This window comes from Argopecten irradians, chromosome 1 (assembly GCF_041381155.1).
Source record: "Argopecten irradians isolate NY chromosome 1, Ai_NY, whole genome shotgun sequence".
Taxonomy (NCBI): Eukaryota; Metazoa; Mollusca; class Bivalvia; order Pectinida; family Pectinidae; genus Argopecten; species Argopecten irradians.
The window spans coordinates 42,443,997-42,466,482 of record NC_091134.1 but is presented as its reverse complement, the minus strand read 5'-3'; the positions used below and the strand labels follow the sequence as shown (position 1 = coordinate 42,466,482).

Below are 22,486 nucleotides of genomic sequence, written 5' to 3'. Positions count from 1 at the left end.
TTATGGATCCGTCCTCTCCTGACCTGGGCCTACCTACGGGCCATTTGGATAGAGATCATAAGACATTATGTGAACTTAGAAAACCAACAACATACTGAGAAGATATTACCAAAAACATTCTACTCTCTCTTCCTACTAAAGATTTCCATAGAATCATATACTACAGATGTGCATCGTTACCTCAAGCCTCAAACTATGAATTGAATACAATACATTGGATGATATCCTAATTAGATATACCTGTTGACTTCCACACCTGTCAACCCTGGAAAGCTACAAACCTCCGCCAACGAAATATTCCCAATTAACGAGAGGAACCAAATTACTGGATATATCCAAACCAAACTGCCTGGCCATAGGAAACGGAATAGAAGTGTACCAACAAACTTTTCCATCTACATGCAAACCACTCAATGATGCCATTCTTAACCACATATTGATGCCATCCTTCAGGTAAACAATAATTATAGATCCATTGATGGAACAGCAGGAATCCCAACAGTTTTTTCTGATGCAAGGACCCTTTCTTCTTCTGGGATCTTCCTCTCAGAACATTCAAAAAACTTACCTACTCAGATACCATAACCAATACTTTTTCAGACTTAGACTTAAAGCTGGCTCACATAGCCCTATTTATGAGATACTCATACAGCTTACATTTACTATATGAAATTTATAAACTGTACATATTAATTTATTCCTTCTCACATATCCTCATAAAACTAATTTATTATTACTAATGTATCATTCCTATTTAAAATATTCCTCGGCCAATCACCATTTAGCTTTGTATCATCTCCTCCATTACTTCCTTGGCAATTTATCTATGATGTCAAAATACATAGTTATTATCACATGACCTCTATTGTCATACTGTACTATTTGTACACCATGTAAGCTGTGCCCTGATGACGGCCTGCCTTTAAGGCCGAAACATGTCGGCAACCAGCAGCACCAGATGAACCTAGAATATACCATTTAGTACCTGGCTCAGGAGTTACATCTCTTATTTTTTCGATGATTTTTATACACAAGATTTTTCTTTTATCAAAGCGCAAATGAAGCAAATATTTTATAATATAATATCATAATAAGAACTAAACTAAAGAAGTGTTTGTATAAATGTCACCCCAAGGGGATTTTTTATATTAACAATTTGCTACAATACATCATAATTTAAGCACAACATAGTGACAGAGAAATTAATCACTTTGTAATAAGACCATTCTCTATATCCCAGATGAAAAATGCACTTTGTTTTATCTAGTACCACTGGGCTAACAATACAATGTGTAAACAGATTCAGCTCAAATGATCCAGAAAGACAGTCAGATGGAAAGATGTCCCACCATGGTATGTTTGTAAGCCTGACTTTAATTGGTCAGGTTTCTGCTCAGCTCCTGGTGGAACCAATCAAATGACAGACTGATACCTATGTACCCAGAGGTAAATAAGACATAGAGCAAATTTCACTTGGGTTCGAGGAACCACATACAAAATAATATCAAATCTAAAAGAATGTATCTTTATGGTATATGTACATGAAATTTCCTGTGTATTTTCAACAGAAGGTAGTTTTGAAATCAGTTTCTTGTTCCGAACTTTGATGGTTAGCCCATTAACAATTATAAAATACAAAAGCAACCCAGAAAACAACTTAAATGTAACTAAGTTTATGCTACACAGTATACATAGTGTATACACAACAAATCGCTAAACAGGTGTGAAATAAGATGTAAAGATGAAGAAGGGACTGACGCAACATGTCTTATCAAATGAACGTATGGAAAGCGAAACACGCATTAACCAAGCTACACGTCTAGCCTCCTATCAAGCATTAGCATGGCAGATATAAAGCTGTATGGGTGGAAAACAGGCAAAATTGTGACAAATTGAATATTTTTTTTCCAATTTTGAATTTGAACATATGAAACAATCTGATAAAAACTTTCACCACTTAAATAATGTTCTTTCAACGTATAATAATAGAACATATAAACCATTACCTTTAAATTGATAACTGGGATAAGTACAACATTATTAACAGAGAATCAATCTCATCATTTTATGATGTTTATCTTTTAAAATTTTTTTTTTTAAAATATTCTGTATACCACTAACCAATTACATTAAACATTGTAGACCACATCACATGTGATAATGGCAAAATAATGGTTCTTGAACTTTTCGATCTACTTTAGAAAACAGATGTCAGAATGTCTGAAGTTTGGCCAATTTTTTTTAGAATTGTACCTTAAGTCTTTAATAATTGGAACAATGAATGACTTATTTTTTAATCTTTTTAGATTCATCAATAAATATTAACAATATTTTAGCACAAAGATTATTAATCTCAAGATCACATGCACAACAAAATCTTCTATGCGAAGTGACAGCTGTAATTGAATTTGTCATGCAAATACCATCCCTAGACAGAGAAAATATGTTGGAATGTTAGTTTGACGGGGCGGCCTTTAGTACTGCGATTTGAAGACCATCACACACATCCAGTCCTTATTCCTTATCCTCTTTGGCACATTTGTTGTATATGTACACATGTAACATATTTGGCCATGATTTTAAGTTCAACTGCACAACAAACTGATATAAACTATAGATAATTTAACATACTAAACGATTGGGGTAATAAAATATACAGTATAATTTAAGGTTTATAACAAACTATACACTGTACACTGATATAGTAATAATTCTTAACAGAACAGGAGCGAAGAAGCCATGAAATGATAATTTAAAAAAAAAAAACAAATAAAACAGGACAGTAAATTTGTGTGTAATGAAGGGCTTACAATAATATCAATAAGTGTTGGAATGGATAAGAAAGCCTAACAAATCAATTTGATGATAAAAGATAGTCTCTAGTTATTATCATACGAAACGGGTATTTAATTTCACGCCTGACCGCTTAACATAACATCTTCACGGTTCAGTAAAGTAAGGGTACGTGCAATCTCAGCATTTATTGTCGCATGAAGCTTTCAAGACACTGTCATAAATGTCCTATACTAGGATACATTTTCTTGTGGAGTCTTTCAACAGTAAGGAATCTACCCTCGATGTACAAAAGATTGTGCGACCACGAAAATTTCCTTTCGATGTTGTATTTTGAGATGTTCATCATAAAGATACATTAATCACTGATATAACATCCACGCATTGTTTTACTTATCAAAATGGTGAAATTAAATACCCATAGAAATAATCACATGTACAGTAAAATTCCAACTATCTCACAATAAACAACGTCTCAGTGTAAAACATAGGTGATTGTACACCTGTATGATATAGTATTAACAAATGTCTCTAGATACGAAGCAGTGTAGACCAGGACAAGAGTTTGTAGACAGAGTATAAGACATGGGTTGAGATGCGTCAGTCCTGCCCCAACAGTCAGCTCTCAAACAGGTCCCTGTAGTGGTCTATAAGGTACTTGGTAAAGCTATTCAGATATCCCATTGAAGACAGTGAGGCTTGGCCCTTCGGCCATAACAGGTTAGGCCCAAACACAATGGACAGGTTCATGGACGTCATTTTGTTCTCTTCGGAATGTGCAACGATCTGAAGACAATCAAATTAAACCACTTTAAGGTATTCTTTATGTTCATATACATATCAATCATTAAAAGATGTGTTATAATAGTAATGATATACAATTATATAATCAGAAATATATTAAGGGGCTTGGGAGTATTTTTTTTCTTTGAACAGTAGTGTGTGGGCTGGGATGTTTAGTTATACATCCAATCAACAGCCAGGGTCATACTGTAGTTCACAGTGACTGACTTTTGGTAAAAGATAAAATATACGGTAAGTGTTCCAATGACCAACATATGACATTTCAATGTGATGTAGTGTTGGGTATCAATCAAGAACAAGCTTTAATATTGTTTATTTTTAAAGACACAATAACAAACAAACACATTGACATACCTCTGTCAGGAACTGGAGGATATATTTAAGAACTATATAGTTATCCTCTGGTAGTTCTTCTCTCAACATCCTCTTCACTTCTACCATCTGTCGTTCTTCATCTTGGTCTGAAAAGAAAGTGAACAGCCAAATATACACAATTGTATACATTTGTAAATTTAAAATATTTCATTTACATGACGTTGTACACCTTATATAACAGCTACTTTGTACTTGTGCAACTATAATACACATAATAGATTTCTGTGAAGTTTATAGCTTTATATGTGAATGTAGTACTTACAATAATTTCTTATTCATAATCTAGTTACATATATTACAAACTTGTTGATATATGTGCATTTAAGGCTAAATAATTTTCTAAAACAAAAATTGAAAGTTTCTTAAAAACAACAATAACATATGGAAATTGATATTGATGGTCTAAGATAAGGTTACAAACAAATACAAGATTTCCTGCGTAATCTATGTTAACAAAAAAGATTCATTTTGCAATTTTTTTTTCATCTGTCACAGTGATAGTCAATTAATGTGCAGTATTTAGAACGACAGGGGAAACAAGACGACCAATATTATGATGAAAATTAACATTTACCAGTAATTTATTCTAATCAAATTGTTTAGAAGGTTATGATAAGTGTAGTATTAACAGAAAGCTTATAACATTTGTGACTCTAAAAAATTTATCAATCTCGTTTTACATTTCTATTTTTCAGAATTAAAAGCTGTTTTGGAAAGGTAGTGAGCCTTAACCATTTAGTCTACTTCAAATCAGTAGTGATGGAGCCTTAAACCATTTAGTCTACTTCATACACTCTTTCTATACAGCCCACAAGACCCTGATGGAGATAAGCCTTAGGCTTAATAGCTTAAAAACAAAATATTCCGAGAATTTTTTTGAGATTTCCAAATTCTGAAAACCGGCCTTTAATAAATGTTTTCATAATTATTAAACATTTCCTGTACACTGTAGATTCCTTCCTACTAAGGCTATTAAATTAAACAACTTTAATCGTATTGATTGAAAATGATACGCGGTTGTGAAAACTAAAAGCCTTTATGTATCTTATGATAGAATCTGCTAATAAATGTTGTCATTACTGTGAAGTCGGACGACAGGCTGATAAAGATCAAAGGTCAATAGGGGTTCCTGTAGCTCCCTAAGGAAAGTTTTAAGTATAACAGCTGCAATGTGAACATCTCCCTCAGTGCTGAAGTCCACAGGTAGACCTACAAAACATTAATACAGTAAATAAAGGTCACCGGTACAGTAAATAAAGGTCACCGGTACAAAGTACATAAAAACATTAAATATGAACAGTACACTTACAACAAATTAATTTAAAACTGTTATTTGGAGATATTTTGGCTTTAAAGTCATGGTTTGAATAAGAAATAAGAGTGAGTTAGAACTAGAAGAACCAGTACTAACTCATTATCCATAGATAACTTGTATATTACAGAGTTATCTGTTCTTGTGGTTATGTATTGATTGTTACGTCATCAGTTTATGTGTGAAAATTATGCTGTTTTCTTTGAAAACTATTACACTACCAAAATTGTGATCAGGAATATTTTACCTTCATTAAACTTCTTCTGGACTTCTTTTAATACACGAGCATTAGCAGACCTTCGGAAAATGCCTTCAACATCAAGTGCTGAAAAAAAAAAATAAAAAAAAAAAAACCAACACAAAATTAATTAACAAAGCTTATTAACCGTTCTTTACTGCTAACTGTTTTTATTTACTGTTGAGGAATCTATACAACATTAAAGGTGTAAACCTATTGCAACACAGCAACAGGTAAAATACTACAAACAATAACAGCGCAAAGAAAACAATGCTTTTTATAGATGAGTGAAAGCAATAGTATACAATAATTGTCTTTAATATTATGACTAAAAATGCTTTAAGGTCTTAACTTCTGTAACGCTTTCCTATGAATTTTAAGTTAAGAAACTTGATGAAACTGGGCCAAGTGGTAACATTAAAAGGAGGTAACTGAACAGTGAAGCAAATTAAAAGAATTGTGGTAATTAGTGGTAACAAGAATGTTTCACAGATGGAATTATCCACTTACAATGGGTGATGTGAATATCCAGCCATCTGATGATACAGATAGTAGGCTCAAATATTAAATGCAATCCCCTATAATATTGATTAACTCTTCAATAATTGTGTCTACTCTACTCACCATTGGCCCTAAGATATTCCACAGAACCCTCTACTACCGGAGGTATCACACATTTGTAGTTCTGCCTCACACTGACAACAAATCAATGTTATCATAATTGAACAATAAGGTCTATAATGATTATTAAATACACTACTGTATTTGCAGTGCACTGGCAATGTCTCAATAACCACAATTTTGAAAAATACCATTATCACTGTATAATGATTCTGAAGTGGAGATATTCTGTTATGGAAGTTTTGGCAAGTGATGAAATGATGTGATACCAATACTAGTGCTCACTGCATAAGAACACCTCAGTCTTGATAACAGACGATGAGCTCCGACTGAACTAGCTAGAATTTTAAAGAATATTTTGACAAAAGGAAAAGTCATTACTTACACAGAAAATATATTAATAAAGAAATAACTTTTGATTTTGTTAAGGTTACATTAGAATAGTGATAACTGATCCAGCAAAACACAATTCACATGTGGACTAAGGGAGCTACTTACTGGTTGAGAGTAACTCCAAACTGTTGTGTCTGTTTTGCCCTTGTAGCAATATCGAGTCCATCTCCAGAGTATGGGTATGGAGGCTTGTTGGACTTAACCTGCTTAGCATCATACCTGTAAACAGTACCCTCATATATATAATACAATAGGTGACTCTTATGGGTGATGGAAGTACCCAGGATAATATACAAACATATACACTTATGAGAGCACAGGAAAACATGTTTAAGGTGACCCAAGTACAAACTTACAGCAAATTCATGATTATAGCAAAGTAATTTTCATTCCCCCACCCCCAATATTCCTATAAAATGTCAGCAATATGTGTATAACAAACTAAGCTTAAAGGAAAGTTAATATAAGTGCTTACTATAACTCTCTTAAAACAGCTAGTGACCTTTATCTGACCATTCTGAAATGCCAGTGGAATATTAACGAATTTCAGAGCTGACCTATATTAACCATCTTTAATGATTATAACATCCATTCAAAATTGGTCATATCCCTGATTTTACCTGACTTATATTGTAGCATACTTACTGTAGAACTGGTTCCGGTACCACCAGCTGGTCGAAGTGTAAGTGTTCTTTCAGCTCATGAAGGTAGTTCACGTACATCACCTTACGTCCAAATTTAGCACTGCATAACAATTCGACTTAAACAATTAATATACCCAACCAAACAAAACAGGAAAAATTTCTCCACACTTTTAATACACTGAATATTTGTACATACATATGAAGATTGAAAACCTTAGATTTGATTGCAGATAAAATTAATATATATATATATATTTTAAGTGTTCTTTACTACAAGAACATCAAAAGACATTTGTTTAAATTTCCAGAAGTTAAAGAAAGCAACTGTCTAACCTTTATGTAGAATAACAGACAAACGTGTAATACTCTGTTTGTTATGAACCATTAATTATCTTTACCAATAAAATCATTCATTCCGGTATTTAAAACATGCCCTAATTAGAGACAAAATCAATAAATCAATAGTTCAATGATTCATCGAGCCACTGCAGCAGAACAGTCAGTAGGAATTATGACATTTTCTGAATCTTTCTACACCTAGCAGATAATAGTAAATTTCCTTTTCAATAGTTGTGAAATTTCAGCAAAGGGAGACAATTCAGTCTTTTTTTGTTCTATTGATCCTTGCAGTGGGTAGATGAATTATTGCTTAATGTTAGTGTTAGTTCTGTGTATAAGAGGCTACATAAGCCTCCATCACTATCAGCTGTCATAGTGTCTGGATATAATATAGGGATGATTTATTAAACTGAAAGTAAATAAGACATTTATATGGCACAGTATTTCTAGCTCTAACAGCCAACAAATCAAACATGTATTAAACTGTAATCTTTACTTAGTTAGGACCGGGAACTTAATGTTTGATCTAGGGCTCATCAGGGAAATAAGAGATTAGATCAAATTAAAATTGAGTAAAAAATCAGTATTTTGAATATGCATTATGTAAATAAATGTTGTAAAGGATGCAAGTTGATGGATAACATTTTTAGAATTTGATATAAAATATCGTGTAAACCTCCTGTTTTTCAGACTATCTTCTATATGACAGAGGACCTATTTTTTTGACCAAGTTTATTTCACCAAAGATACTCGGCTTCTGAATTTTGAGCTTAATCTCACAGGATTCTATGGAATCTGAAATCTGACGATCATCAATAATTTTTTTTCAATATTTTTTCTCATTTCATATTATTGCTTTGGGCATACGTTAACACAAATAAAAACTTCAAACAAACATTAATCCATTAATGTCAAGCCATTTCTGAATAAATGTCAAATAAAATTGATATTTTCATGCAAAACAAACATATAAGCTAAATGTCATATTAAACATTACTACTGATTTTCACTTGCAATAATACTTGAGTATTTGAATTGATCATGCAAATATTGAAATCTTTATGCCTCAAAGACCTCTCTAAAATGTCTTATACTATTTATCAAAGATTTCTTCATATAAACTAAACCTTGCTTTTGTGAACATGAATTAATCCAAAATATCTTTCAAATTTTAAACATTATAAATTTTTTCATCTCTGATGTCCAGAGATATGAACATATGTTTTGATTTCTCTGCCCTACAATAGTATTTAACCTATGGTACCATTTTTTGAAAATTATGAGACTTATAAGTTGATTACGGCATTCCATTGTTTCAAATGGCATTTTGATCCTGATACTTCATTTTGGCACAAATGTTATTTTTAAATAGAACATTATTTATCATACTAGGATCTGAATAGCTCCTTTAAGATCAAGGGACCTATTCTACTTTTGCAAATTACAGAGTGATTTACTTATGGGTAGGTATATTGATTGTGACGTCATGTGTTTGCGAGCATAACATCATGCTTTTCAGAGAAAATGATGCAATCTTTGCTCTCAAAACAATTATGTCACAAGTGGCTATGTAACCTACTCACAAGGGAGGTAACTCTGTAATATAAAAAGACAGAATGGGTCGTTTTGAATGTTTCTGATTATGCGGGGAGAGGGGGGGGGGGGGAACAAAGGACCACTACCGAACCTTTGAATGTGGACAGGAGCATCAGTGCTATAATCATACAGAGTGATCATTAGTTTTACCTCTGGCTCACCTATCTTGAGTAGCGTGGTGTTTCAACTTATGGTTAAACCCATGATTTTGATGATCTTTGGAATATTATCATATTAAATTATATAGACACTGGTAGAATATATTCACAAAATCATAGGTTAAATCACTTCAGACAGAAATTACAAATCAATGATTGTATGTGTGGTGAGAATTATCCTTCTCTGACATATCAATCTTAATCATCAATGTATACAGTCAACAATTAGATGTCTCTGACACTTACATTAAAACAATCATACTACAAACTGTCAAATAAGAAAAACATGTTCAAAGAATACAAAGATGCCACCAAAATAAATTGGAAAACTGCTACTCAAGCTAAAACAGGCATCATTAGAAGTGTATATAATATACAGAGTAGCTGTTATGTTGCCATGGATACACAGAAAATAATTAGCTGTTAAAAGAGTTACAAAAAGTTAGATAATTGTGTACACAAATCACGCTATATGAAGGCTCATACCTTCTGGTACAAAAAAAATGAAAATCAGAAAGAAGTCATAGGTTAAAATAATTTTGATATCAAACAGATACCGGTATTTCGAAATAACCATGCTATAAGAATCTTGTTTTTATCATTCACAAATACATCAGTCTAATTGTAAAACATAATAGATATTTACAATACAGATCTCAGAGGTTTTTATTGCATGAAAAGAAACTACAAATTTAAATTGAATATTATGCAATATAAATGAATAAAAAATTTGTGCAAACAAAGAAAAATGAAACAAAATGCAGACAAAACATATCAGAAAAGAAGTAAGAAATATTTATCTTCAGCAGGAGGAACAGTCTGCCACAGTGAACCATTAACATTGATAACAGTGCCGTCACAGATCTTACCTAATAAACGGTTTGAACACATTCCACAAAATCTTTATAAATCTAGTTGGATGCACCAGATACAGGGCCTTCAGATTCTTCTTGTATCTAAACAGAAAGTGGACTAATTATCACACAAACAGAACAAATAAGTAACGGGTACTCAAAAAATAGAAGTGTACATGTGTCTGCTAGATATAAATGTCCCTGCCTTTATCTAAAACCTATTGGGATAGAAGGACATGGAAAATTGTACACACTGTTACTACTAGATCTCCCTAATTTCATGGCGGGGGAGGAGGGGTGGGGGGGGAGGTGTTCCCCGATGTACAAGTTGTTATCGCTTGTTTCACAATACACAAACTGCATAGATCATCCAGACACTTGATGCGTACGTAGTTAACAAGCGTCTGTTTGAGTGAGGCTTGGTTAAATTCAGTGGGCCATCATAATGACATGATCACAATACGAACGTACCTGTTCTCCAAAATGACTATCAATATAATACATGTGAATACAAACAACTTTTGTGTCTTTCTTATGTCACGATGAATTCAAAAATTGTCATTATATAATAGATTATGAATGTATATATCAAAGTACCAAACCAGAAGTTTACATAAAATATATGCAAATGTCTGGCGAGAATTAGGCCATCGATCGCTACCACTGATGCAAATTATCCTCACTATTTTTCAATTATAGATGTTCATGCTATAGTTTTTGTAGACATTTTTGAAACTATTCTATTTAAGGAAATACCACAGAAGTTGTTTATTGCAATTAAACTGCACTATGGCAGCATATTTGTTCTAGAAAGAGGATAAGAGAAAAAATCGCATGCAAATGAGAGGTCAATCGCATTTAAATTAGTTGTGTCATCCGGACCGTAGCAATACCGCAAAAGCAAGCTTTTTCAGTAAAAACATCAAGGGTTCGACAAGCTTCACAATAAGATGTTGTAGTACACTAAATAAAGATTGTATCTAACCATATCCTAGTACAATCACTCCAATTCAAGAATCATAGTACAATCACTCCCATTTAGAATCATCCTACAATCACTCCCATTCAAGAATCATACTACAATCACTCCCATTTAAGAATCATACTACAATCACTCCCACTTAGAATCATCCTACAATCACTCCCATTCAAGAATCATACTACAATCACTCCCACTTAAGAATCATAGTACAATCACTCCCATTCAAGAATCATAGTACAATCACTCCCATTCAAAAACCATAGTAACAATAAATCACTCCCATTCAAGAATCATACTACAATCACTCCCATTCAAGAATCATAGTACAATCACTCCCATTTAAGAATCATACTACAATCACTCCCATTCAAGAATCATACTACAATCACTCCCATTTAAGAATCATACTACAATCACTCCCATTCAAGAATCATACTACAATCACTCCCATTCAAGAATCATACTACAATCACTCCCATTCAAGAATCATACTACAATCACTCCCATTCAAGAATCACATTACAGCAACACTCCATCTAGAATCTACTACAATCACTCCATTCAAGAATCATAGTACAATCACTCCCATTCAAGATCATATACAATCACTCCCATTCAAGAACATATACAATCTCCATTCAAGAATCATACTACAATCACTCCCATTCAAGAATCATACTACAATCACTCCCATTCAAGAATCATACTACAATCACTCCCATTCAAGAAATCACAATCACTCCCATTTAAGAATCAAGTACTCCCATTCAAGAATCATACTACAATCACTCCCATTCAAGAATCATACTACAATCACTCCCATTTAAGAATATCAATACTATTTAAGAATCACTCCCACTTTAAGAATCATATACAATCACTCCCATTAAGAATTACTACATCATCCATTAAAGAATCATACATCTTAGAATCTACTAATCACTCCCATTAAGAATCATACATACAATCACTCCCATTAAGAATCATACTACAATCAATCACTACCCATTCAAGAATCATACTACAATCACTCCCATTTAAGAATCATACACAATCATCCCATTTAAGAATCATACTACAATCACTCCCATTCAAGAATCATACTACAATCACTCCCATTTAAGAATCATACTACAATCACTCCCATTCAAGAATCATATACAACAATCATACTACAATCACATTCATACTACAATCACTCCCATTCAAGAATCATACTACAATCACTCCCATTCAAGAATCATACTACAATCACTCCCATTCAAGAATCATACGACAATCACTCCCATTCAAGAATCATACTACAATCACTCCCATTCAAGAATCATACTACAATCACTCCCATTCAAGAATCATACTACAATCACTCCCATTCAAGAATCATACTACAATCACTCCCATTCAAGAATCATACGACAATCACTCCCATTTAAGAATCATACTACAATCACTTTCCATTCAAGAATTATACTACAATCACTCCCATTTAAGAATCATACTACAATTACTCCCATTTAAGAATCATAGTACAATCACTCCCATTCAAGAAAACACTTTTGATTATACAAATGAATAAATACACAATAATGGCCACACATACTTTCTGTCTAATTCTCTGTACACCTGCAGCAGCCATGACAGCTTGGGCTTGTTCTTACTGGTCAATCCATAATGGAAGTACACTATAACATAATCGTTCTCCACATACTGGTCAAGTGTGTGCTTCAGGTATCTGAAAAAAACCCATTAAATATTGTTTCAGGAAGATACCAAGATATGTTCATTGTGAAGGAAGTTCAAGGAACTTTCATTGATATGAAAACAATTAAATTTAGTTTATCAGTTATTGGAATCACTGTCCCATAGCTTGGTAAACCACAATTGTTTCATACACAGAAAACTATGACAGCTCCAAAGCAAATCAGAAAGTATTCATTGACTTGAATATTTCATTTGATACAATAGTATGAAAATATCCTTTAATTTCTCAAATTCTACAGTATGGCATCATTTGGTTTTCAATGTTTAAATGCTTATTGATATACAGAGTTATCTGCCCTTGAAAGCAAGTACTGATTGTGATATCACATTCTCTTTTAACATTGAATATCTTCTGACAAGATCAGATAATTCTGCTTCAGAAAGTGATTTAATAAGTGTTATTTACCTATAGCAGAACAGCACAAAGAATATAAGAGGTTACTTTTTACACAGTGATATTAAAGCAACTAACTGGTAGCAATAAGAATATTCTATGTATTTCCTTCACGCATCCTTCATATTAGGCACCGCAGGTAAATATACCACCAAACTATAAGCGTTACTTACGATTTACATTTACAACTTACAGGAAAAGTCTCTGATGATCAAGTTTCTCACTAGCTGGCAGTTTACAGGAAGAGAAGATGATGACCTTTCGTCCACAAACATCATCACCTGTAAAATAGCAAGTGATCACAAACAAAACAAAAATCAATTATGCCTTATGAATATAGATTAGTGCATAGATTTACAGGCTCCAGTTCAGGAAGCTGAGATTATGTTTCCTGCTGAAATATACTGAATGAAGTCTTTTCAAGGATAGGGCCTTTAAGGATATATACAAATAATTATAGTCATTGTGGCTGTGGCTATTAACGTTATAGACTTTTGAGGTTTAGACCCTCTGAGTTATTTAATGCAGTGATCTTAGAAGCTCCGACCATACCAAGTTTCAACATTTGTGGTTGTAAACTTTGAGACATTGACTATTTGGGGTCATGACCTTTCAATTGTTGACTTTTGTGATTATGACCTTTTGTAGCTGTGACCTTTTGAGATCGTGACCTTTTAAAGTTGTGATCTTTTGAGGTTGTGAGTTTGTGACCTTTTGAGGTTGTGACATTGAGGCTACGATTTTCTGAGGTTATAATAATTTAAGCTTTTACTTCTTTTGATCTTTGAGGGTATCTTCTGTAATGTTTTGATATCTGAAAATCTGACCTTTGATGTTTTGAAATTTTACATGTCATTAAGATCTAGTTGTTATTTTATACTTGCCTACCACCTCCAGAATATTGTGCTGAGCAACATCCTGGAACTCTCCTTCATCTTCTTCTTCTGCATCCTGAACCAAAGATAAAGGAAACTTTAAGATAAGTTCTGTAATTAATCTTGTTATCTTTAAAGTACCCCCTATTGTTGTGAAGGTATTGAAGCTATATAAATATCTCTACTGCTTATTTCAATTATCCTACTGTATAACAATGCTTTATTTCAAAATGTTCCAATCATGATACAATGGAAAACCTATTGTTCTAGAGTACCTCAAACCCTAAAAAATATTTGTAAATTCCTGGCTACCCTAATAAAATATCAGAAATTCGCCCCAAAAAGCTCACTGATTAGGCTCTTTTCACTCAATACACTTACAAGTGGTGTTCCGTGCCTCTCTTTACAACAAATTTCCAGTTGGTATTTCTACTCTATTTTCGACCAAAATCTTACAGAAGGCATCCATAGTCTATTTTATTTTCACTCGAAAAACTTACAGATGGCCTATTTTCACCCAATAAACTTAAAGATGTTGTTGTTGGTCTATTTTCATCCATTAAACTTACAGATGGTGTTCCCAGCTCCTTTTCAAAGTCTTCATCAATAAGACCATCAGGAGTTATAGAACCACTCTGGAAAGCACTGCCATCAGAATTCTCTCTCGCTAAGTCTAGAACAAATATTTTTAACCCTTATTACAATTTCAAGTTACAAAGTAATATCAGCAATGCTACATTTACAAACTAAAGAATCATCAATCCTTGTGGGCAGTTATTTCTTGTTACATGTGTTTGAGAGTGTTTAATATCATCTTTCCAGGGAAAACAACATAATTCCATTCACAAACAAATGTCATTGTAATCATTACCTACCACAAGGACAAAGTAGAATAGTTTGAGTAATTATTTAATGATATCCATATATGCTAGTTAATTTGTGAAGTCAATTAATTGTGATTAATTTCAATATATGTGAATCTACTTCTTAGCACAGTCACATGGAAAAGTCCTTTCCTAACAATATATGACTTTAATTCACCTTGTACACAATATTACTGTACTGTCATCTGTGTATTACACTACAGCTTTTTTAACAACATAATAAGAATCTTACATCTTCTTTGAAGAATATATCAAAATAATTATTTTAATAGACCCTATATTTTAAGAATTGTATTAATACATCTTTATATTGACATCACTACATTTATGAATAATAAATGTACAAAATAAGCATATGAACAATTCAATTTTGGCCGTCCTTGAATTTCCTTCAATGAATGATTTACCATAGCTATTTATAGTTTAGTGACTGTCAGACATATAAGGTTTTATGAGATATATATTTACATTTAAACAAAGTTCAAATAACAAGCTACACCACTTGAATAATAAAAAGTTATATAAAGTCTAATTTCCTATTTCAGTCAATAACCATAAATATCTGTGCTGTATGGCAATGATTTAGTGGTGAAGAACATGCATATTGAGAGAGATATACTCAGTACAATACACTGACAATTATGAATGCTAGGCTAGGTATGCATGTCCTCCAAGAAAGACATATGTCTGTAGCATTGTATACATGCAGACCAGCTGTTGTACATAGCCTAAGTACAAACTCGGGAAAATCAATGAAATTTATGGTGTGATAAAATTATAGTGTAAACTTGCAACTGAAAGTTTATATGTCAAACACACATCGCCAGTGTTCTGAGAATAGTCAATACAAGTACATAGTAACATATCCAATTAAAATGTCCAGTGAAATAGTTCATGAGAAATTTGATCAGGAAGCAAATGTCGCTATATTGCTTTAAAGACACCATACACATTCACATAATCAATGTATGACAAGGTTTGTCTTGTATAGTCACACACAAAGGCTAAAATGTTTGGAGAATAGAATGGCCATAAAATCATGCAAGAAAATTAAATTAGCAACCCAATACTGCTGAAGTATAGATTTTCAATTTCCTCAAAGAGAAACATGGAATCGCATGAAAAGATAGGGGAGATAACTGAGGAAGATTCTCTGGAAATTTAGTATTTAGATAACTACTACGAAGAACAAGTAATACATCAAGAATTTACATAGATCCATCTCCCAAGGTAGCAGTGGGATTTCCCCTGTATATGTACTTCTAAAATTATCTAAAACAAATAATAACATTACTATAGTTAACTGTCTATATTCCTGCAATACATTTTTGAAACATCTATTGTATATTTGTAATCATAGTTGTTCACTCCACCAATTTAGGCAGATATCTATAGCTAGCAGTTTTAAGACGAATCGACCCTTCCTTTTAATATAAACATCTTCTGTTTTCTATAATATGTATATTCACATTTCTCTACTTGATTTTGGCAAAGCTGTTATACAGTTATGATTACAAGTGTTGAGTAATAACATATAAAATTCATCATATTCATATGTCCAGATACTGCAGTTATTAATGGAAATTAATTATACAAGAAAAGTAAAATACAAAAAAACATATAATTTAATGATAAAACCAGAGACCAAAAGCATCATGTTAAATTAAATAGAAAATCAGCTGATATAAACATATGGAAAGAAAAACATTCACCAAATGTAGATTTTAAATTGAAGTATAAACTTGATGGACAAATAAACCATAACTCTCCCCTAGAATTCACAAAAAGGAAGTCTTTATTGTACCACACAAACAGGCCATACCATATATGGAATGAACAACATTGTCTGCAGGTATGTGTAAAGCTTGTGACAGTATCTACACACGTTACCCGATATTTACCTCTCAACTCTGCCTCTAAGTCACAAGCCGCTGATGATGCACAACAAAAAACAACAACAAACAAATAAACACTAGCTTCTACTCACGAAATACACACAATATTAATGTGATCATTGATTAACTGTAGTTAATCACAGACTCAGCGAGGAAAAAGTGTAAGACAAATCAATACACATCAATCATTTCTCTGGTGTAAAATAGATATTAGATGTGTTATATTATAAAAGATAGCGATATGTTTGTGGTGATCTACATAGTGATGACAGATGTAGAAAAAAAATATACAGGTTTAATATTATACCTTCCTTAATAGAGCTCTAAATATTTTTTTATCATGGACAAATAGGTATAATATTTCTGTCAGATAACCGTTAACCACAATAACTGAATCTGATATCTCAAAGTCTGGATGTCAATTCTAGTTTAGTAATGTCAATTAAAACAGAACACCGAGAAACATGGTACAGGTAAACCAATGCCTGAATATCAGAGCAAACTCCAATAAGTTGATTAAGTTCATCGCTTAAGGACTCTAAAATACATGTAATCTTGCAACTACAAATATTATTTATACATGTCATATATGAACTTGTTGAAAGAAATTCTGATTACTGATTTCATATGTGAAATTTTCAAAGGAAATACTCTTCGCTGATTTCATTTGTGATCTTGGCAATATAAATGTTCATCAATGATATCAAGAGGCATCTTGGTAATTAAGAAATTCTCAACACTTCTTTGATGTGTGACCATGATATGTTTGCAACTGGTTTTTCATGGCCATCTTCTATGATATCACACAATACCCAAATTCCTGATGATCATGAAATAAGGATATCCAATGCATACAATTATATTTTGTATGTAGCAGTGACAAGTTAATCTAATTGGCAACAAACTTCTAATTAAGGATTTTTTTTTCATCCTTGCTTATTTTTATAACCTGTATCTTGAAACAACAGAAGAAATATTCAAATGACACCCTACCCAAACTTGGTTCCCCTATCTATCTTAAAGATCTGTATAGAATCTTATAAAATTAGGTCAAAGTCTCCTGACTGCTTTCCTTTTTCAAACTGATTATTTTTTAATCCAATTAGTCCTTCATACACAGATCAGATAATTTAAAGATGCCAATTCTTTTAAGAAGAATTTTTTTTATAGCAGTGTTTTCAAATTTCAATGTTAATTGTGCTGAAATTGTCTTTGTATGTTTGTATGCAAGTATTACCTTGATACTCTCAGGGTGCACATGTCCAAGATTGTAATTTGTATTTAAGACTTTTGTTGTGAGCAAGTTAGCACAAAATATTAAATAACCAATCAAAAAATTAGCAGTGATCATTATGTAGTTTAAGTTTGATAAAAGTGTTAAATTTGTGAAATTTTAATACCTAGTAAAATAATATACATGTTTATTGTACATGAATAAAATACTGAATGCCTTTATTTTTGCATGCTTATGCATCAACTTGTATGGTATGTAATTTTGAATATTTTCAAGGTCAGGTATATGCTTACCATACATGTCACAATTGGTGACATTTGCATTTGTTGCAGATAATCAAGAAGAAGGATCTTCATTCTTTTGTTGTTCATTCTTCTATTCTACAGGTAGCTATGCCTAGATTATGATTATATGGGAAACATTCTAGACCTTAGATCTTCAAAATTGCATATCATACAGATTGCTTCTTACATAGTGATGAGTACATCAGCAAAAATTAGGCATCATTCAGTATATAGGCTTTAAAACTGATAAATAAATAAGTAGGGATACACAATCAGCAAATATAAAATGGACTTACAGTCAATATCCCCTAGAAATAAAAACATGTACAACACTGATAAATATACAATACAAAACATGACACATGCCCTTTAACTATATATAAACCAGTCTATTGTATGATTTTAATACTTTTCAAACTGATTGTAAACTAAAAACCATTAGGTCTAAGTCAATATTTTGACTGATGCTATTTTACTGTCTATACTTTATTTTTATCAGATTGGTGGAAATAACAAATTACTTTGGCATCATAGTGACAAACTTCTGTTATGGTTATATTCAATTAATGAACTCAAAAAAAGAAGTTCATCCAAGTTTCATCCTTAAAACATCCATGCATAAATATGGTACAGTTTTTGTCTTGAATTACACGATGCAGCATGCCAACAAAATTATAATTAAACAATTAATCTAAGTTTCTAAAGTTGTTTGTATTTAGCTATTTGGTAATTTGTTTACAAAAAGGGTAAAAACCTGCAGAAAGGACTCCTTCTAATATCACAAATGAATCACTATCAAGTTATCAACTCTCAACACCTGGTTTACTAATTTATTAAAGGGACAATTCGGTCTAAGAGTACAATAAACCTTGCACATATTTCGGAAACAAACCAGTTCTATTGGAACTTAGATTAGTTGGTTTTACTGTGATATGCCAGAAAAGCCCACTGTAGTCAAATGTACATGTGAAATGTTCAATCGCCATTACACATAGCCTTGTATGCCGAACCCTAACCCTTGCATGTGTAATAAAGATTTTTTTTGTCTAGAACTACTCAAAACGCTCTTCCAGTTGTGTTAACATTATTAGATGCATGTTCTTGTCTAAAAATAATTTCATCAACTCCTCAGTGGTTATATATTGCATTTGTTTTACGTGCGTGACTTTGACGTGGGTAAGGGTACAGCGTACATGCTGTACATGCTATATCGTATTGATCAACGATTTGGAATTTCAATGGTATTAATCAAAATACTTGACAATGTTGTGGAATTTGTCACTATTTCTTGCCATATGTTTCATAAGGAATATAGAACAATACATTTATGTCATATTTTCCTTTGTGGTTATGTAACGAATTAGCCTCACTGAATTGTCCCTTTAAAGCTTTTTAAATCTATGACAAAATCCCACAAACTTCATATCACAGTGCAACAAAGTGTACTAGTTTCTGATCAGTGTTATATGTTTATCCTGAGGGATGTTTATGCTGCAATTGTTAATGCAGAATTATAAATACATGTATATGGGAAATATTTTCCAATGGAAACATCAGTATATGTGCATGGTTCTTCGATGCCTTACATGTATAACTCATATACAATTATATACTATATGTCAAAATATGTGTAAAGGCAGTGCGTATTCTTGTATGATATTGCTTTCAGGAAATAAATAAATATAGCCATTGCTATATGAGCCATGTCAATGAAAATTAGAGAAAAAATTTATTTACCATCATCCGCTGCAAGTTCTAATCCACTTTCATCAAATTCAAATTCTGGCTCCTCCGTACTTTCAAATAGATGGCCATCTTCGTTTCCATCCGAAGGAAAATCTTAAGAAAGAAGATCAACACACATACAGTAAAGGTGCAATTTGGGATCTTATTAAGGTAGCTCCATACTTTTGGGAAAACCCATGTCATTTTTTTCTAACAGGTCTTATTTTCTTGCATTTTTCATGTAGATTTCAAATCTGTAAAGATAAATGGGTGTTCTCGAACTACTTTTTGAGATATTTGAGCTTGAAATATACCATCCATGCAAATTTGCTGGCCGAAAATAGAAAAATTCATAAAATTATGTTTTCTGTAATATTAGGGTGAATGTAGTCTCGATCCTGTTAATTTTTTGGCCTAAATTTCTAACGATAGAACAATATACAAAACTCTTGTATTTTTACAAATGCTAACTAATTTTTGTTATTTTCCAGGACCGTTTCTATAAGTAATTATCATGTTTTGTCATATTTTCGCCCGTAAAAAATCAATGAATAGGCCAAAAAGGAAATGAAAACCCATGTCAATTTCACAATATTTGTATATGATATGCCCAAGATAATAAATTTTTCAAATATCATATAAAAACATAGGATCCTCGATCAAAATTTCACAATTTTGTAAGCTTGAAGTTTGTAACTCACAACCCTACCCCCATTTCATCCAGTGCTGAGATAGGTCATATTTGACTATTTTTTGAAAATCATGTTTTGTGATAGTATAGCTGGTTTATGTCTGTTTGTTTTCATGATTTTCTCCAAATTTTGTGTTTAAAGGAAATCTGTATGCGATTTTTTTAGAATTCCGGAATTTCGGTCCGGCCGGGTCCCCTCTTATCATTTATAGCGACGAACGACACTTCCGGTGTTTGAAAATCCATTCCCATTTACGACAGGGAACGCAAAAACCTCAGAGATAGCATATAATTTTCACTTCACTGCTTTTATTAAATTTATTTAATGATTTTAAACATTCAATATTATATGTAGACAATTTTCACCTATTGAAAAAATATCCAAGTGGGATGTCGTGGCGTATCAGAAACCATTCTGGAATTCAAAACAACCTCCGCAACTTCCGGTATAGCCGATAGCGTCATATGAATTGGTGCGGTTTTCAAAAGTATGGACCTACCTTAAGGTATCATGTTTAACTTATTTATTTGTTAATTAGTAACATTTGCCATTTTGTATTCCATACTGAAAACTATTGAAAGCTACGTATACAGTATAGTCGCTGACTATGCTTTAATTTCTGATCAAACTTTTATATTACAACTACTGCCCCAAACTGTATAGTCATTAGCACCACAAACAGTTTTCAGGCAGTCATATAGGCACTGCGAAAAGGAAGTTTAGTTGCGTGGTAGTTGTAGCAAAGGGGTTGTTTTTGTTTTTTTGGGTTTTTTTTTAATAATCCTAAAAATCCATTGTTATTTTAATGAATGCCCAAGACACATAATGGATCTTAATCCAAGGGATTCTTGTAATGTTACTTTACAAAAAAAGTTTCCTTTTGTTAGAAATAACCTGTATTTTTTTAATCTAAGTTATAACCTACTATACATAACTATGTATAACCTTTTATCAGCAGACACTGTTTTTTGAGTCGGAGAAAGTGTGTATATGGGTGTAGAAACATATATACATGTATATATATTTCTGATGGTTGTTACAAGTATATAATGCTAAGGGCTAAAATACCTTCTTGGATATGCTGCTGTGAGTTTCCTTCTCCACTTGCAGACAAATCTGGATCCATTTTGATTTGTCAAGTCATCGGTTGCACAGAAGGAACAGAAAATTTAAGCTAACTGCATTTATTTGCCTGTGAGAATAAATGAAATTACAATATAACCATCACATGGTGAATTTGAAGATCTTTGCTAAGAATGAATAAGCAACACCTTTGACAGTGATGTATAAAGGTGTCACGCTCTTGAAAGTGAATTAAGAAGCTCAGGGCTACTGTTGATTGCTTTTCTGACACTTGAGTGACACACCTGCACGTTAAATATGCACACGCCTCACGAGTTCAATAGCACCATTTTGTTGCTTTAAAAGAAGTCTGACGATTTTGTTACGGTGAGTCTTCCACGTGGTATGAAACATGTGCAACTTGTTTAGCAGTTGAAGTTGCACTCTGTCGTTTGGCTCAGTGGTCGACTTAACTTGACAATCCTGACAAGGGGTGAAATATCAACATCCGGTCAATATTTCCGGAAGAGTTACTGCTCTTCTCTGTGAATGAACCAATCAAAACAGTTGT

At 32.5% G+C, this 22,486-nt stretch overlaps 1 protein-coding gene across 6 annotated transcripts; it reads right to left on the bottom strand.

Annotated features, from left to right (window-relative positions):
• Positions 1–1,111: 1,111 nt before the first annotated feature.
• LOC138328580 (rho GTPase-activating protein 1-like) lies at positions 1,112–22,427 on the bottom strand. Of its 6 annotated transcripts, XM_069275466.1 has the most exons (17): positions 22,221–22,427; positions 21,922–22,045; positions 20,174–20,275; positions 16,925–16,954; positions 16,236–16,295; positions 14,709–14,812; positions 14,149–14,215; positions 13,458–13,545; positions 12,710–12,841; positions 10,143–10,229; positions 7,182–7,280; positions 6,642–6,755; positions 6,147–6,217; positions 5,532–5,609; positions 5,053–5,181; positions 3,952–4,058; positions 1,112–3,579 (listed from the first exon to the last, which is right to left on the bottom strand). In XM_069275466.1, the coding sequence occupies exons 2-17, from the start codon at positions 21,977–21,979 to the stop codon at positions 3,412–3,414; spliced, it is 1,494 nt and encodes a 497-aa protein (XP_069131567.1). In that variant the 5' UTR covers positions 21,980–22,045; positions 22,221–22,427; the 3' UTR covers positions 1,112–3,411. The 6 variants fall into 6 exon arrangements, with proteins under 6 accessions (XP_069131567.1, XP_069131561.1, XP_069131582.1 ...); XM_069275460.1 differs by having other exon boundaries at positions 21,922–22,427; XM_069275481.1 differs by lacking the exons at positions 16,236–16,295; positions 16,925–16,954 and adding an exon at positions 18,733–18,744 and having other exon boundaries at positions 21,922–22,427.
• Positions 22,428–22,486: the final 59 nt, after the last annotated feature.

Excerpts from the sequence above, each read along its gene's own strand:
- LOC138328580 (XM_069275460.1), bottom strand. The coding sequence starts at position 21,979 with ATGGATCCAGATTTGTCTGCAAGTGGAGAAGGAAACTCACAGCAGCAT. Across the intron at positions 12,842-13,457 it reads GATCATCAGAGACTTTTCCT|ATACCTGAAGCACACACTTG; the intron begins GTAAGTTGTAAA and ends GGTTTTTTTCAG. Across the intron at positions 5,182-5,531 it reads CCAGAAGAAGTTTAATGAAG|GTCTACCTGTGGACTTCAGC; the intron begins GTAAAATATTCC and ends AATGTTTTGTAG.